The 19,523-nt window shown below is 37.6% G+C and overlaps 1 protein-coding gene across 1 annotated transcript in view; it reads right to left on the bottom strand.

Annotated features, from left to right (window-relative positions):
- GRIN2A (glutamate ionotropic receptor NMDA type subunit 2A) overlaps positions 1–19,523 on the bottom strand; it is a 180,759-nt gene that overhangs the window by 17,806 nt on the left and 143,430 nt on the right. The window contains exon 10 of the mRNA XM_075106200.1: positions 2,685–2,872. Coding sequence (XP_074962301.1) covers positions 2,685–2,872 — 188 coding nt within the window. The remainder of the gene's footprint in view (positions 1–2,684; positions 2,873–19,523) is intronic.

Genomic DNA, 19,523 nt, shown 5'->3' with positions numbered 1-19,523 from the left:
AACATTCATATCCAGTAATTGTGTTTGTTCATCTCATTAGGGTTTTTTTTCTTACAGTTATAAAACTCATTAGATTTATAATAATTCATTGAAATTATTCCATACTGTGATGAATGTTCTATTACATATATTGAATAATAATTCAATACTACTAGGCACTTTGCTGTTTTATAGGCTTAGTCTTAGAGAATAATAAATTCTGCAGAGGTTATGCATGTGAAAGAAGTATTTCTGCCTTCATCCATGTTGTCTGTTTACTTAAACAACCTCATTCAGACTCCACTGCGGCTTTCCCAGGAGTATCATTTTAAGATGAAACTTTCCCCCAACCATACTTGCTTTTTAGTCTGGATAACTTCAAAGAGATTTTTAGCAATAGAGCAAAGTGATGTTGGTGTGAACTCTGGGTTCATCACTTCTAATTCACCAAAACAGAGTTATGTAAGCTCATAGCTGAAAATATTACTTATCGAACCACTGAAGTTAGACATAGATTACAAAATCAGGTCATGCTAGTTCCAGGCAATCACTCTTTGCGTGTAATTTCTTGGTGTTTTTTTCCAGTTCACTTGCAATGTACTTTATAAATCAGTAGAAGAAACTTCAAGCTCAATATCATTCTTAGGGGATTTTTAGTTGGGCTTTTTTTCATTTTCTTTTTCCCCCCATTTATTTGGTTCGGGGGGTTTGGGGTTTGTTTTTGGTTTTTGGTTTGGTTTGGGTTTTTTTGTCCTGAAAATTATAATCTAAACCTGTGACACAATGAAGTGAGACAAGGTAGCAAACATTTCTGGGACTAACGAAAACATACCTACAACAACCTCCACACATCATATATTTCCAACTGTTATTCTTTTCAATAGTGTGCACAATGTTTTCTGAAGAAATTTAGGATCCTTTACAAGAGAAAATTAACATTTTAGCATTCAAGGATTGTTCAGAGTACCTTCTAAAGGTACTGAAATATACCACTGAAAAAATGCCATAAACGCATTCACAACCCCCATGGTTTGTTCATTCAGAACTTTTGCTCATTTTCTGAAGTAATATCTGAACAAGAGGAACATGGGAGCAGGCATTTTATGACAAGGTTTCATTCACCGGGATGCCATCTGTATCTACTGCAATTCAATAAATTATTCATATGGAAGTTTTAATACTGAGTTTCATAGACAACACATTTGTATTATTTTCATCTACTAAAAATGGGTTAAAGATGTAAGCATTCATATGCTACGTAAATCCATAGGTCAAAGCATAAATACGTGATAAGATTTTTCCCTTTTAACTCCCATCCATTTTGTTTTCTCCCTGATATTCAGAGACAAAAAGCATTTTTGTATTTTGATGAGCTTTTTCTTTAATAACTTCAGTCACTTTCCCTTCCATTTAATTTATTTTCTTCCCCTGTGATTTCATTTCTTTTTGTTGGATGAGAAGTATCAAAAATGATAAAGAGTAAGCATGAAGAAAATGCAAGGTGAAAGAATGAAAACCTCAGCAATGCTGTGGCAACATCTAGAGGGGTTAGCCCACAGCTGAGGAAGACACCCTAGATCCTCCTTCAGGCTACAGAAATATTTTCTTCTTTAGTATGGGACAAATAATTCAATATCTCTCGTTCAAATTCCTCATGTAAAAATGGGTCAGAACTACAGCACCTAACACTAACAGTACTACACAAATAGAAAAATATTCTATTTACAAAATATTCACAAACAGAAAAATAAAGCAAAGATTTTAGCCAAGTAATTGCAACTGTTTAAAACAAGAATATGTAATTGCTTGGAACCTAGCTATTATGGGGCATATATTCTTTTCTTAGCAGGAGTAAGCAATGTTTCTTTCATAAGCCTCTCTAATCCAACAGATAAATAACGATGACACTAGTATATCAAAATGATTATGTAACACACACCATATTCCAATCTGATGGAGGATTTTAGTCAGTCATAACACACACTTTTTTTTAACCACCATATTTTTATTTGCATGCACATGTGAAAGGCTTGAAGTTTCACTGTGGTAAAGAAACATTTCTACAATCAAAATGTAGTTCGAGCCCTATGTAGAGAATGAGTCATTATTACTGTCTACAAATATATCAAAGATGTGCAGTAAGTTTTCTGCTTCTGCAGGGCAGAAGTGCCAAGACGACCTACAATTCCTCTATTTTTGTATTAGAATGACAAATAGCTGTTTGAAATCCAATAAAACCAGTCACCCGACTTCAATTCCATAAAAATTATTTTACCAGAAGTTTATATTAATCCATCCTAGATTAGGGATCACTCACACCAGTTCAGAACTGAGCTAAACACTTTAAATAGCAAAACAGGCATGCTGAAAGATAACCCATCTACCAAGTAAAAATTCCTCAGGAATTGCTCAAAGGAAAAAAAAATTTAGAAATGCTAACATTGAGGCCAATGTTTCTTTGTTATGTACATGAAATCGCTTTCGGAAAATAGATGCAAATGTCCTTGGCGGTGAGGTGAGTTAGAACGGACTGGAAGAGAATTCCTGCCTCAGCACTGAGAAACAATTTTACTCATTTGTTTTGCATTTGCTTGGTTTTTTTGAAGTCTGTACGAGAACAGTAGTAAAAGATTCGGAGCTAATGAAACTGAATTAGCTGTGCATACATAGAGAAAGAAAAGAAAGGAAAAAAGACTGGTCCCTACCATCTCCAACAAACTGAAGGAGGGCTAGATCAATTTGTCTCTTCCAAGGTGATCCTTTCTGAAGTGCTATTCCATAGCCTGTGGTGGCAAAGATGTATCCACTCCCTATTGTGACAAGTTTGCAGCCTTCATCTCTTCCAGCCTTGTAATTCAGCACCGCTGCATCATAGATGAAAGCATCCAACTTCCTGAAATAAAAGAAAACATTTACAAACCAAATCATTAGGGACAGCTGTTCTCAGGCTTCTTTTGTCCTTGATGTTAGGACCCTGTTGAATATCCTAAGGATTCTTTGATATCATTAATTACATATCCTGCTCTGCTGTATCTAAAATTAACAAAAGGCATCTATTTTAGTGAGGGGAAAGTAGGACACATAGTTTTGCATTTCTATTTTAAGGGATGCTGTTAAAAAATACTGAGGAGAAACCAAGCTACAAAATGTTTTACCCTGTTATCTTTGTATCTTTGCTTTCAGAATGGATAATAAATACCTTGAGATGTAAAATGATCTCCAAAAACAACACAAATGGCAATAGAGAACTTAGAATTGAAACAACAATAACCAATCAGTTTATTTAAAATACTGAATAAGACCTAAAAACATGACTTCACCAGTTTTCTGCACACTCTTATGTCTCTTCCCAAAAATAAACAATGACGGTAGAGGTTAAGTCCTTGCTAAGACAGAGGAAGGTACTGGAGCATATCTGCTATAGCTATCTAAATCCTGCTTAAAAATGATAGAAAACATTTCTTTATGATGTGCAGTTCCAAACATATTATTTGTGTACCTGGACCACAGCTGGAATAGAGGAACTTATTGTGGAAAGTTCAAGCCTCTCATCCCATCTACCTAAAAATGTTAGAATTCTCTAAGGTATACAAGGAACACAACAAAACAGAGGAAAACAAAATCAGTAAGGGAAGGAGAAGAGGCGGTGTCCTTCAGGGATAATTTTTAAGAAGCACTGTAAAACAAGAGTTAGAAGAGACAGGTGCACGGATATTTCACAAATGAAGCCAGTAAAAGTGCATATACACAAGGACGCCATTTGGAAGGACAATCACTTGTGAGCAGAATACACAGGCAAGAGGAAAAAACTATCATCTCAGCCCAAACCCCACCTAAATGATGCACTGAAACTAACATATCTTTGCCCATCCAATAGGAGTCAGAGAATGGGGAGGACATAGCGGCTTCAACCGGTTGGTGTAAGAGGAGTCTTCACCCTGCCACCCTCACTGGTACTGCAGCTCCCAGGCACTGCCAGCACTGCCTGCTGTGTCTTTGAAGATCCACAATGCATTACTGTGGAGCACTGCTAAAATTTTCTGACAGGATGCAAATGACAGAGGCGGGCAAAATACTGCTCATAAACAGTTGGGGCCTGTCTTCATAGAAACGGAATTATAAAAATAAAGTAATTGTGGCACAAACAGGTACAAGACCATCAACTTCAATTACATTTTATCACTGTGTACCAGTTGTGAATTCTGTTGCTGTTGAAATTTTGGAATCACTCTTGCCAGTAGCTTAAATCAGTTTATGTTAATAAAGCTTTTCATTCATATCCACAAAACAGAGAAAGAACTAGGTTTTGGCTACCGACAGAAAAAAAAATACTTTCATGCATGACATAATTCAATGTTTGTTCTTAAATAATCAATCAACAGATTCATATAGAACCCTAACTTTTGCAGAACTCTAGATCAGATAGCAAAAATATGGATAAGAGTATTTTTCAGTGCCACTTCACAATAAACCAGGAGAAATACTAGGAGAGAATGAGGTTGTTGGATTTAGTCTGCTGTCATGAAACAGTGAAGTTCCTGTTACTACTTACTGTTACCCCAACAGTCACCATTCGAGTCATCAGTCTGGAATTTAGTGAAGTAGTTAAAGGAAGTACAGGTGGACTATGCAACCACGAAAGGAATAGCTGGGCCATCATTTGCTTTGTTCTTCCACTCTTCCAGAAAATTCAGTTGGTGCAATCCTCAGCTTAAAGGTTAGTTTAACTTCACCAATGCTAAAAGTCTGAATCTCTCCTTCAAGTTGGTAATTTCACACAGAGAAAATAATTGCTAAACAACTGGTAGGTGATGTGTCAAAAACTCAATCTGGAAATAAGAGATGGATGACTACCTAGCACTGAGGGTAACTCAACTGGAAATAGCCAAGATGGTGTTGGGGTACTGCCCAAGCCTGCAGTCTTCAATGCAAGACCAGAGAGTTTTCAAAACGACATGCTTTGATCCAGCACTTTGGAGACAATCTTTGGTTTGTGTAGAGAGAGAGAACAAAAATTCACATCCTTTGGGTAGGAACACAAGGGAAGAAAAGAGAACTGCTTGCCGTACCCTCAAGATACCTGTAACATTTCTGATCTACAGCAAACAATTAAAAAAATCAATACAATCCAATCTCATGCTTTTAGACCTCCGCAGCTATCTGTGGGGGAGGGAAGGATACTTCCCCTTCTCAGTGGGTTCCTGTGGCTCAGGCAAGGAACTGGAAGGTAATGCTTCTCTCTGTGCGTACAGACACTGCTGCAGCCAGCCAATCTGACTTAAATTACATTTTAGAATTTATCATCTGTTTATTCTGGGATAGAATGAATTCCATTGAAATGGAAAACTTTATAGTTTTTCAATGTAAGCATATAAAACACATGCAGGTAAACACAGAGAAAATACAGAGAGTCAGCTATTCTTCTGCCAAAACAGACACAGTCAGAAATAGAGAAGAAAATATATCTTTGTTAAAGGCTCCAGGGCAAAAGCCTTGTGCTACCTGAGAAATCATGCTGTTCGTATGCAGCTTGCCTCCATAGTTATTGAGCAGGGTAGTAAAATCTTGGGACAGAAAGACAAGGCACTATCATAGTTTCACTTGCTCTGGACCCACTTCCCCAGCTTCCCAGAGAGTTTGGCATCAGCTGCAGTGGGTACGCACAAGGAAAGCATTTTCTGAAGACACAGAAGGCTTTATTTGAGGGTTTGCTCTGTACTACTACTACAAAGTCACAATAAATCTCATTACACAAATCAATTTAAAAACACGAGATATTTTCCTGACAGATGCTGAGTGCTGAAAGGTTCTGCTATCAGTTGCTGCCCAATGTCTGAACTGTAAATCAAAACGTTGACTGCCCTGAAAAAGTCTTGCTGTCTACAAATAAAAACTCATATTCAGAATATATTTTCTCCATTTCCAACATAAATTGCATAATCTCTCAAGGTTTAATTATCTCTTCATCATGTACTGATTACAGAAGGACTACTCCTTGCAAAGCAAAGTTTCAGAACATGATGTACCCCTGCAGTGTGGGCAGGGAGTAACAAGCCACGACTGAAGCTCTCAGATATTAGGGCACCCATCTCTTCCCTCACTGGGAGGTGAATTTCCTGACACTCTGAATTTTTAAGAACTTTCAGAAAACTTTGAATACTCCTCAAAAAGAGTTTCCAAAAACTGAGACAGCAAAATCTGGGCAAGTCCAAAGATTTGACCCTTTCCGAGTTGTTTGCAAAGATAGCAGTGAGCATAAGCTCTGGAAGCAGACAAAGCAGGCATCTGCACAGGCCAGCAGGCTGCTGGGGCCACAGAGAACTTTCCTTCCTGCTATGTCTATGTGGGGAAAGCCACATCTGCTGTTTTCTTGGCACTGATAGAAAAGCCAGGCTGCATGCATGGCAGTGATTGCTAAATGCACTAGCCCATCCTTGTTCTGTCATTCTCAAGGCAGGAGCGGCAAGCCTGGATCCATGCTCCCGCTCACCCTTTTCTTCTTTCTCTTCTTTTTCTACAGACGGACTGGCAAGGCCCAGGTTCTTTGTTCTGTGGCAGCAAAATTCCACCATTCTACACAGCTGAGAAGCTTTGTATTGGACTGAGCACTGACCACTCTGCTATTTAAGTTACACATTCACTGTAAAACAGCTTACACACACCAAGTACAGCAGCCCACATCAAGAAAGGCTCAAAGCCTCTTGCAAACCTTAGTCATGTAAAAATGAATCAATTAACTTGTCATTTCAGTGCAGCCACTTCAGGGGGAGAAAAGCTTTGTCACATTGTGTAGGTTTAAATAAACTGCTAAGAATTATCAGAAAGGTGAAAGAGAACTATCAAAAATGGAATGCAGCAAGAAACAAAATTTATAACTGCCGTGAACGAGCCGAACGTGTCAGGCATCTTTAATGAATGCAGAGGAAAAGGACTACAGTGTTATGACTCATCTGAGCAACTGGCAGGTTTGTAAACTTCCTCAGAACTACTGCAATAATCCTGGGTAGGAGAGAAAATACACATTCTGGAATGTTTATATAAGAGAGACTACAAAGGAAAATGTTCTTCATTACCTAGCAAGCCCAAAGAGGAAAGAGGATGGGCAGAATTTTAGCTCACAGAGCATAGGAGAACATCCTATGCTATAAATTTATATAAATTATAAATTTAAATTATAAATTGGAATATTTCTAAAAATTCCCCAAAGAACATTACCGAATGTGATAACTTGAAGCGGGAGATTTGTGAAAAACAAATATGCACAGTCTTGTACCTAAACATTTATGAGTCACCAAGAAGTATAAGAGATGAAAAATCAGAATAGCTATTGCAAAAACCCATTCTCTAAAGAGTCGCTGTATGCATTCAAAAATGCCTGTGTAAAGAAAATTAGAGGAAAAAGTACAGAAAGTAATTTCAGCCAAGCTGAAAACGCTTCGTGTAATTTTCCCCTTCTTTATTATTGGCACATACTTTTCATCAAATTCCTATAATGAAAATTGAAAAGCAGGATTAGGAAAATGCTCCTTTATTAGTCATAGCTTCTTCCTCAACAACAGAGGTATAGCTTTCTTGGAAAATGTTACTTTGCTTCCTTAACCAACTACATGATCCTTCAGCAATTTTGTTTGTTTGATGGAACAAGAGGAAAAAAATCTACAACAGCAATCTTCTCCGTAGTTCTGGAGACATAAACAGCAACCCAGCACACTAGAAATCAATCTCGTTCAGTTACTTTGTGTCCTGCTATGACCTGTGTCATAGTATTCAGAAAATGAGAGGGATGCTTTAACGCAGTCCTGTTTATTCACATTCTTCTATTTTACTGTCAAGCACTGGAGTCTATGGAACAAATAATATTGTGTTTCCATTGAGGATCAGAGAAACTGAAGCATGACTGAAGTCACTTTCTAGTTTTCAACTACTGCAGTAAATCCAAACGTACAATAGCTACAGCAGAATTAATTTCGTGCTAAAGTGGGTACCATTCAGTGCAGTGTTGATCTGTCAGATCCAGGACATTAACTTCAGAATCAATTTTTCTCACTCTCATTTCTTTACGTTTTCTAACACCCCAAATATGTTTTCTTCATAGCCAAACAAAAGATGTTTATTATTACTAACACAGATTTGACTCACACAAAACCAGAATGCATGTAATCTATGACGTGCACCATCAGAGCAATTTGCTTGCACTGGATTTTGCTGTAAACAGCTGTATCACAATTACTTTTCTACATTATTTTTCATGACGCGTACCTTTTAACTCAAATATGCACCTTCTGGGGCTTGTTCTGAAAAATTGAAGGTCAATTACAGATTTAAGAATAATTTTTTCATTATAAATTATAGAAATTTTATTCTGAGCAAAGATAGTTAATGAAATCATATCTATTTTTGAAATTTACCTAGGTGACTTAAAGAACTAAGAGGTATTACTCCTCAAATTTGGTTGTAAATAAATGCAAAAGAGACTGCAAAGATAATACATAGCAAGCATCATACTTGTTTACTAAGGGTCCAGTCATGTCTTTTGAAAGCAGAATGTTTAAAATTACTGTCTTATTACAAATATCAGATTGCAAGTCAGTGAATCCTCAAACAATACTTTTAACAGAACCTTTGCCCTCCCCCATCATCAAGAGCACTTTTAACTTTTAAAGTTTTGTCTCCTAAACATAACTTTGGAGAGACACAGCTCATTTTCAAAACATTCTGAAAAAATGTCACTACTTTTCAGCATTCTTGCTTTTAAAAATAATTGCAGAGGCTGCAGAATAGACGCTTCACATGACCCTTAAAGTAGCATTTATAATTTGATATTAGGCAAAAAATTGGTATCCACTTAAGGTTGGCTTAAACATAAGCATATATTTTAGAGACCATCAATACCGTTGTTGGGAACACAGCAAGTGCAAAACTACCGGCTTTAAAATATGATGGATTTACATTACAGATTTACAGGTGTATTACACATTCAATTATTTACATTTTATTCCTTCTTTATCCACAGAAGGGATAAAAGAAAGTATGTCAAGAGTACACAATGACAGACACAACATCATTTGTTCATCTATAAAGTTATGTCCAGGGGATCTAATGCCAAAAGGTCACTGTGGAACGATGCTGCAATCAAAGGGAAGAAGGCTGCTCTGAAGACGAGGCTTCAATGACAAATGCTCTAAGATGACACTTTGATATTGCTGGAGCAAGAGAAGCAGATATTTAACCTTTAGAGTGAAGGATCAATGATTTCTTTTACCCAGTTTTGACTAAAATGGATTTCAGGTTATCTGATGGCACTTCATCACCAGCAGTCAGTTTATCTTTCAGCACATATTCAAATAGCACCACGCAGATCTTAAGTTCACACACAATGGATGGATTTCTGACATTTTGACATTGCCAATTCATTAGGGGAAAATTTAACAACCACCCCCCTGCAACAAGGCAGGTTAGCAAAGTTTATCCCAGTTAAATGTTGAACTCATTAGCAGGGTAGAGCCTTCAACTTTCCTCCAGATCAAACTGTCCTCACTTCAGTCTTGACACAGAAAATGTAGACACAAAATTCAACAGAGCAAGCTCTGACAGACATTAACACCATCGTGAGAGATTGTGGAGGCTTAACCTCACCTGTCAGGGCAATCTCAGGCTGCCAGAAAAGCCCTGTGAACCTTCCACACCACTTGGCTGTGGTTGCCCGAACAGTCATATTCACCCTCCTCACTCCCAGGAGCTCCTTCTCACCACCCCTCTGTCCACCCACCTTCCCAGTCCCTGTAACATTTTCCTTAGCAACAAAATAATGGAAAATTTAGTGTGCCTTTATGATTAATTTATACAATGGAATAGTGTCCCACTTCAAGTCTCAGAAGCCAAGCAATGAAGTACTTGCAAAGCATCAGCAGATCAAAACACAAAATTTGAAAAGTCAAGTAGGGGGAATATATTTTTAGATTAAAGGTTTCCTCCCAGTTACAATAGCATAATGAAGGATAAATTCAGCACATTTCACCAAGCACCCAATCTCATCCCCACATCAAATGAATACTAAGAATAGCCTTTTCTCAAAAGAAGAGAGGTTAGATGGGATATAGGTACTTTCACCTGTTCATTTAATTTCCAGGTACTTTGCAATATTTAAAGACATTAGATAGATAACTGCATTACCTAAAAAATGGTAATACAGACACGGGAGATAACCATTCTTTAAAAAAAAAAATCAGAAGAGCGCTCAGGTACTTAGTGAAGGAATTAGCAATGAATTACTATGAACGACTTTTTTTCCTACAGCTAAGTTGCTATGGATCAGCTGAACAGGAGAGACAGGCTTTTTATTTCTTAAAAAAAAAAAATAAAAATAAAAAGGCAGCACGTTTATCTATGGCCATGAAGAAAATCCTGAAAATGTGACCCAGCTTAAAAGGACATGATGATGTCTGCTTCTGTTTATAGATAACTTGAAACTAATGAGGTATGAGCTTCCCCAGGCATCACAATGAGTGCCTTCTTAGATCCCATTAACCCTCTAAATACCAACATTAGTATTTTCCTGATCTTCAACCCCTGTAAGAACCAACCTCCCCCAGAAAGTCCCCTGGAACAGCACATTAAGTTCTACCCAGCCTGTTACCCATTTAGACTTTTAAACACATGTGGAAGAAATACAAGAATGTGAGAATAACTACATTTCCTGAAAGGGTGGCAAGTAATGGGGAAACACAGACCAGCCATCAGAAAAACCGATGCCAGAAAATCCTGCCACAAATGGAAATGCCATAGGAAGTCTTTATCTCTGTGCTGCCAGCTCGGTGGCACGTTATAGTCCAAACTCCGCACTCTGCTCACTTTAGCAGTAACACTAGCGGGAAAAGCAGGAAAACTATGCTGATCTGGGCACGCATTTCTTTTAAGCTGTTAGATTTCTGAATTGATACCTTAGTGAACAGGTCCTCTGAAAAATGCACCTGGATGGAAGAGCAAATTTAAATGTTTTCATATCTCTGCAGTCTTTTGGCAGAAATAGCAGTTGTCCAGTTGCAAACCAGCTTTCCAGTTCCTAGCTTGGGTGACTACAGCTGTAACATCAATTGAAAATCATTCCCCTCAGAGTGCAATACCAAAATGAATATCAGAATCAACACTGAAATGAATATTAGATTGAAGTCCAAAAGAAAGAATCATAATGTAAATTGAAATTAAGTTACCCCAGCCATCTGATGCCAAACTAAATGAAGCTATTGATTGCAGAAGTTGCCTGAACCCGGTCAACCAGGACAGAAAATACTGAATGGGCCAAACTATTTAGCAGAGATTTCTTTTTTACAGAATGTAAAAGGAAGGAAGAAGAAGGAAGAAAATCTTTACTCACATTATTTGCTTCTTCAGATTTTTTTTTAAGGAAAGTGTATTTGTACAATAATTTAGTACTTACTGTCAAAATTGATAGACAGACATTCTGGAGCACAGCAAACATCTTGCTCTCCCAGGTAGTTTTGGATCTTTGTTCAGTGTTCGCCTTACAAGTTTCCCCAGAGGTATATACAGTTAGGAATACCTATACATGGGCTGTAAATCCTCACTGGCTTAGACTTAGATCCCAATAAACTATGACACTAGCAAACAATAGATGCTTAAGGAGGAATAAAAGAAACAAGGCGTGTATGAATGCTATTGCCCCTGAATGTATCTTCTTGGCTTCAAATTAATGGTTATTTCATGAGCTACAGGCTGTATTAAGCCCCATCATGTTTAGCAGCTGCAAAATTACCCTCCACCATCTCCTCCTGTTTCTTTCTGAGCTTGCAATAATTTTGGTATTCACAGCACCTGATATCCAGAGCATAACTACACCAGTTTAACTCCAAAAATGCAATATTCTATCAATCACTGCTGAACTCTACAAAGGTCTGGTGCCAAAAAGAAAAGACAGAGAGAGACACTGAGAGAGAGAAGAAAGTAAAGAGAAGCGACCAACTAATGTTCACTTTTACTTGAAAAAAAATTTAAGGGGTGTACGGCTGTGACTGTTTCAACTTGTCAGCACTAAAGAGTACTACAGAACAAGAATTTCTGAAAGTATTTTACATCTCTATTTCCACTCCAGCTATGAGGCAGAAAGTATGCATGCATTAAATATGATACTCCATATACAATATACAGCAAAAGTTGCCTGAACCCATTAGTGCTTCAGATGTGGTCTAGCTCGGTTTCAGATTTCATTTGACTGAGAAAAGTAAAGTTCAGTTCAGGTTTTTTCTAAGGAGTTCCCATGGTCCTGCCTCATAGCTCTATTAAATGTTCTGTTTTGTCTTTCAGACCGGCTGCAGAAATGGATGCTTCGAAGCATCAGCCTCCAAAAATGTCCAAAAGTTATACCCAGAAAAATCATCTAGTGGGTGCCTTTGTACGGAAGTAGAACAATCCAGGAGCTAGTTAAATCAGTCCTCTAAGCTATTTTATATTCCTGACCATTAGTTATAAGTACCATTGACAGTGAATTATCTGAAATATTAATTTTTCATCTTATGTCACGCATTCACATTTTGGATTTATCACCCCCTTAAAGGAACACACACAAAATAATGTGCCCTTTCAAGGTCTGACAAAAATATTTTAAATTAATATCAGATAGATATTAATCTGATGAAAATATGAATAGTGATTTTCTTAAAAATTTCTCAATGAAACAACATTTAGAAATACAATTTGGATTTATCACTCAGTACTTTAACAGAAAAAAAGACTAATTCCTATCTTAGGTTATAACTTTTGTTGTAGCAACAGCAGATGCAAACTCAGGAAAGTATCTTTACAATCACAAGTGAATAAACAAGTTTCAGATTCAGTAAACTGGTGAATTATGAGTTTTCCAAAAGATCTTTAAGGCTTTCACACTTCGAAAGACACCTTGAAAAAGAAGGACATCATTCCCTCTCCATTAAGATCAGTACATACTTCAACTACAGGCTGCTGTTTCAGTGATGTCTTAAAAATGACTCGACCATCTAAAAAGTGGTTGTTCCAGTTGCTGTATTTGTTTCTTAATCCTGTTTTTGAAGCTTGTGAAAAACACATAGCCCAAGCAGGCTCAGAACAGAGAGGTTTGATGAGTAGACCATGAGGAAGCAGGGAAACATCATGTTCTTAGAATGGCAGCTGGATATTAAAGATTTGATAAATTATTTTAAAATTCAGTTGCATAAAGTAGTGCTTGTGCTAAAGCTGTCTCCAGCACAGTTTCTGTCTTCATGTATCATAACAGGCAATCCAGGAGGGCTGTAAGCAATAAATTATTACAGATTACAACATTTCATGCTGCCCACCAACCTTAATTTCTTAAAAATTTGGTAAAAGCGTTGCTATATATACTGTAACATTAGAAGTCTAAGAAAAGAGTGAATATTCTCAATTACAAATACTGTAAGATGTTGTCAATCAGAAAGAATCAAAAAATATTGAGCCACTAGATTAAAAGTTTAAAAATTTATGTCTGCTGAACATTTCTTTGAGTTCAGGTTGCAAGCTGTTATTATCTGCCCACAAGAATGATGAACTTGTGCTTTTTATGAAAAATTAATATATATAATTTTTTCTCAAACAGGTCATTTGTCTCATAGCTTTCCCTCCTCTTTTTACATGTAAGAATAAACTCTAGAAAGATTTTTCCTTTGATGAGAATTTTGATGACAATTTTTCTGTAAAAATAAATTCAAAATACTGCAAAAAATATTGAAAATTTTTCTTGCATCCAAGTGGTGATGTCAGCTGTCTGCCTAAAATACAAGTTTGTTTTGTTTTTTACTTTAGGCACACCACCACTTCAGCTGACAGACCTAATTAACAGAAGGACCTGCTGGGCACAATCTGAATTGTGTTCCAGCTGACAGAAATGGAGATGTTTGCCTCCTGGCTATGCCCGTGCCACGCTGCAGAAGCTGCCAGCACAGCCTTTGACCGGTTATATCTGTTCAGCAAATAACAGAGCATGCAAAACTGTGAATTGAATACAATTTCTAAGCACAACAAAAACCCAAATCAGGCTGATAAACTTAGAGATCGAGGGTTAAAAGGGCATCAGAGCCTTCTAGGGTCTTCTCTTGCACTTTCTCTGCTTAGTACTATTGGATTTTTTTTAAAAAATATTAATAATCACATTGTTTTCACGTGGGAGAGTGTGCTTGTGGGGAGGAAATAATTTCTCATGCCCACCACACTGTTCAGTTAGATGTTTTCAGGTGTTTCTTCCAGCATTTTCATTTGTCATTAAAAAAAAAGCTGAGGAATAGAATCATCACATGTTCCTATCAAAGCGACTAGCAGCTCAGGACACACCTGCAGACCAATAGCATCTTCTCAGGAGACAGCTCAAATTTGACAATCCACTGCATCTGAGGCCATACCTGCTGAGGCTCCAGCAGTGCAGAAACGCTATCACCATGGCATTCTTTCCAAGTGTCTTCATATTTCCCCAGCATGCCACAGACAACTAGGGAATAAGGTATTAAACTTGATGTGTATAAACTACCAAGCATAGCAATCTTTAACTGGAAGGCAGATGGAGTCCCAAGTAAACTTTAGCAAAATCCTTGAATACAGATTCACAGCTGTGGCTGCAAATAAAAATTGAAAACTGCTCACGACAGCAAGGGCGCCTGCAGCTGTACAACAAGGGGCCGCCTGCCTGTGGAACACAAGGGGCACATTACTGCAGTTTCCTTGAAACAAGTTATATTCTCAGCTTTTTGCAATGAAACTGAAATAAAGTCCTCACATCAATGTGTTCCCATAACACAGCATCAGTTAAACCATCTCTTTTCTTGAAACAAGATATACACTGCGTGATGCCCAGCTGCAGTCCTCATATCCAGGAAGATTAAAGAATTGAAGAAAAAATTAGATGGATTCTCAGTGACGGGCAATAGGCAAGTGAAAGATCCCCATTTTATCTCTATAGTAAGAAGAGACTCTCTCAATTACATTTCCTAATTTCAGCCATTAGCAGTTAAATCCTTGACAATATTCCAGTGTAGATGTGCTGGGACAAAGGTGAGAACATGAAATGTATTTCCAGTTTATTGCCATTGCATTTTCTCCTCTTGATAGTTTTGTAGCAGCAGAACACTCATATACGGAGAAACTCTACATACAAACCCAGCAGCTATGAGCTGATACAACCCACATCAAAGAATTACAACAGGTAAGGTTGTTTTGCTTGCAGAAAGATAGGATTCTTTAACTATAACCTTTTCTGGAAAAATATAGCAAGGAAAACAGAAGCAAACAAACCCAAACAGCCACTGTAAACATAACACAATAATTAACTACTTTCTATTCAAAGACTTATTCTCTCTTAAAGAAGCAAAATCAATAGGATCTGTCTCTCTGGTACAGAGGGTTCTAGAAATGTAGATTAATTAAATGTAGCATAGACAGAAATGCTTGCAATGCATTTTAAGAACTTTATTTGATCAATAAACGTCTAAGGAACACTAAGGAGCCACCGCGCTCCAACAGAGCTGGACTTCACCCACCAAGAATACATTAGCTAATGTCTTACCAACTTTACTCTTCTGAATAATGCTTAGGAAAATAACTGCCATTTCTGTTTTCATTAAGGAAAATGAACAAAAAACTCTGGGAATTCCTGACCTGATCAGTCCTGCCTAAAGAGCAATCTGAGACTCTGCAGGTAGCGCAGCACAGGTGGTTCAGCTGATCCCTTAGATGCACGAAATTTAGGTGAAAACACTGGTATGTTTTTTGACAAGCTTGTAAGATCGTGATTACTTTCAGTACTAAATTGCATTGAAGGAGGGCCAATTTTTTGCCATTTTGAAAAATCTTTAGTAGTACTTCAATAACTATTGTTATATATATAATAGCATATATATAGGTTATAGACATATCTTAGTGTATATATACTTGTATATATAACTATATACAAGTTATAACTTGTAATAACAAGTCTTCAATAACAAGATGCATGAATTTTGCTCCCTTTTAATACGCCTGGTTGCAAACCGATACCTTTAATCAATACAGAAAGCTCTGCTATTGTCAAATGGTGTTTCAGTAGCTTTCTGAGAACTGTACCTGTGAATCTCAGAAATAAGACATTATCAACAAGAGGTAGATATTACTGAGACCTTACAATTTTTTTTTAATATTTCCAGAAACAAAGGTTGATTTCAAACAAAGGGAAAAAAACAATATAGCTATTAAATTTGCCTTCACCATTGATAGCAACAAGCTTCATGAGTAAGCTGCAATGAACCCCCCATGGGGATTCACCTGAAGGAGTAGGTATCATGTCAATGACAGTCTAAAACAAAAATCTCATTTCAATTCTGATTTGCAGCATTTCCTGGTTGATTCCTTTCTAGATTGATCTTAAACATTTTCAATGCTAATTGAAGAAGATAAGTCCGAGCCTACTGCATATGTAGTGAAGTTGTTTGTTCTAATTAAGAAAACCAAATGCAGGTGCTTTTCTTGTAAGTTAATTTTTGAACCACTATTAGCTTCATCTCAAAGATGAAAACAGGAAGGGGCTGGGCATTTTGTTCAAGGCTTCCCAGTCACGGATGTGTGCACACTCATCTCTGCATGTACAGCAACACTCCAGCACAAGACCTATCTAACCCCTGCATCAGACCAGGAAATAAAGGCTGGAATATAATTTATTTTATACACATTTCTATCCGTATTTCTGCCCTTGAGGTTTTTCCTGGCCACGTTAGTGACTGAAGCAATGATTTTTCACTTCTTGTAAGGAAGCAAGATGAAAAACCCAGTTTGTTTTCTAATTTGTTTCCAGAATGAGGAAAGGGACATGAGCACATCTCCATCAAAAAAGAAATCTTAGAGAAATCTGTGCATCTGAAGCTTTGTATTTGTCGTCTTCCTGCTTTCTCCTATCAGTTCAACTCAATAACATTATGTATTAAACACAATGGTCTCAAAGATCAAGATATTCCCAATACATCTCGATCAGCTAATTAAAGCTGATAGAAAGACTTAAGAGTTTGAGATACAGCAAAACCCGACTGAACTGTGACAAGACACTACTTGATAGTTTGATTCTATTTAGATCAGATGCCATATGTGTAGCATTATTCAGTCATTAAATACTGCGTGATTACTGGTATTTTTTGCTCTACCTTACAATTAGAATCAAACACTATATGTAAGGAATTAAAGGGGACTAAATCTTATGTCTTCAATTAGGCAAAAGTAGTTTTAAAAGTGGGACTGGAAATATATACATGTTATACAAACATTCATCAGGAATAACACAGGGACTATTTATTTTGACTCACGGAAGGAGTTATCAACCAGACAATCTTTGCAAGTCCTTCCCAAGTCTATAGTCTATGGCTCTATAATTACCAGGTAGTTAATTTTCAAAAAGCTGTGCAGAAGCAGCAAGCTTTACCATATGTAAGAAAAATTGTTTGTTGTATGCTACCAATGATGAGAATGAAAAAAAGCAAAAAGCTAAAAGTACAGGAATAGCTTTGAGAAGAGATAAAGATAAAAACAGACAAACCAGCTGTAATAAGGTAAGCAGAACACATACATGTGGAAGATGAAAATAGAAATTACACATTTGCTCAGAAGCAGAAGTTTGAGGAGGGAGAGAGGGGTCATCTTCAAAAAAGCAGCAGCAACACAGGCTCCATTGGGCAAGATGTATTAAAAATCATGGGATTAAGTAAGCAAAGTAGGGAAGGTGAAAGCTTGGTCAAGCCTAGATAAGGATGAAAGGTCAAACTTTACATGGAAGGGAGAAACAACCTGGTCAAATAACTCATGACAGAGGAATGAAAATGATTCACCGTGGGCATATAAAAATGAGGAAACAGTTATGTATTCTGAGGAACAGAACAGAAAATTTGGTGGAAAAATTGAAAAATTATGTTTCTGAAGATATAAGGCTGGAGAAAAAGAAGAGGCAGGCAATTACAGAACAGTACCAAATACCTATTCATGCTTTTCTATTCTCCTCCCTACAGAGAATGCAAGTTATTACAGTCCCATATTATATAGTCTCATCTCTTTCATTCAGAACACTTTTAGCTCCAGAGATCCCTGAGGTGTCAGCCACAGGAACTTCATCACATCCTCACCAAATACCTTAGCAAGAAAGAAGATCTGGGTGGGCTCAAGATGCAAGTGACAGGTGATGACGGCAGAGCCTGATTGGTTTGGTCACCTAAATGAAATCATCTTTCCAGAGAGAAACCACTCTGAGGCAAAAAGAAGGCACAACCATGCTGTTTGATCTGTAACTGAGTTTACTGCCCACAGTTACCACACTGATTGAGTCTTTGCACAGTTCTTGCTCTGCAGAAACTGAAGGCAGAAAATATGTAAGCCCACTTGACAAAATTGTCCTGCTGGAATGTCCAAACCTGTGATATAAGCAAACACAAAGTGACACTTCTATTGTGGGGAACTTCAGCAGCTGATGGCATGCTGTTTAATCCTTCTGTAGGTGCCATCAGACAAAATACTAAGGATCGCAGGTGTACATAGCAGTTACTTATATTGATCTGGAAAACACTGCACATGGCAGCCTATTTGCACCATCTGCTACAGAAATGTCAGATAAGCGGAGCAAGGTAGACACCTGGGGGTGTCCACACTGAGAAATCACTTAGAAGAGGAAAGAAACTCCGGGGCGGGGGGGGGGAGTGACAAAGAATGAACAGCTTATGCTGTCAGAAGGACTGAAGGTTTTGAGGAAGTGCAGCAGCTGGCACAAGTGCAGCCAACTTGAGTTTTAGTGAATGTCTTGAACTCCCCTGCAGTCAGGTAGCCCCTGCTTTTCATGCTTAAGTCTCTGACAGGTGGCCTGATTTTAAAGCTAGCAGCAGTTTTTCATGGCTTTCAGTAACACAAATGGTTGGTAAAAAGTACAAGGAATATACATCCCCTAAATAAACTATCCATCCAACTGAACAAGCCCTAGCAATGGCTGAAATTAAGGATAGCTTCTTTAGAAATCACAGCAGGAATGGTAGCATTCAGCTGGCTATCTGTAATGCATAATTTAGCTGTCACCCAGGAAATATAACTTGCACAGGCTTGGTTGGAGCAGAAGCTCTGCCTCCAGTTTGGAAGACCTCGGGTGATGTTCACCTCACATTATGTTACACGTCTGTCTTAGGATGGGACAATCCATGCTTGAGAAAAAATGCCAGTTGAGAATGCCTTGAGAAATGATGACAGAGGGAGTCCAGACAGCGACATAGAGACAGCAGAGAGGGAAACAGTAGGAAGGATAACTTTTTAAAAAGGAAGCATGCACCCTAAGGGAAGATTTGGAGACTTCAGGGTTTTTGTCATTAGAAATATGTTACAATCCCCTAGATGTTTGAAAATTAAAAGGACAAGCCGTTCTCAAAAAAGGACCAAAAGTAACAGCTTAACTTAGTACAGGAAGAAATGTGTCCTGTGTTCACCGTAAATAATAGCAGGTGAGATGTGCCTTGAAACAGCCCCTAGAGTAGATGTACTTAAATTCACTAGGGGTA

This window comes from Phalacrocorax aristotelis, chromosome 10 (assembly GCF_949628215.1).
Source record: "Phalacrocorax aristotelis chromosome 10, bGulAri2.1, whole genome shotgun sequence".
In the NCBI taxonomy this organism is placed as follows: domain Eukaryota; kingdom Metazoa; phylum Chordata; class Aves; order Suliformes; family Phalacrocoracidae; genus Phalacrocorax; species Phalacrocorax aristotelis.
This window is presented reverse-complemented; position numbering and strand designations above follow the sequence as displayed.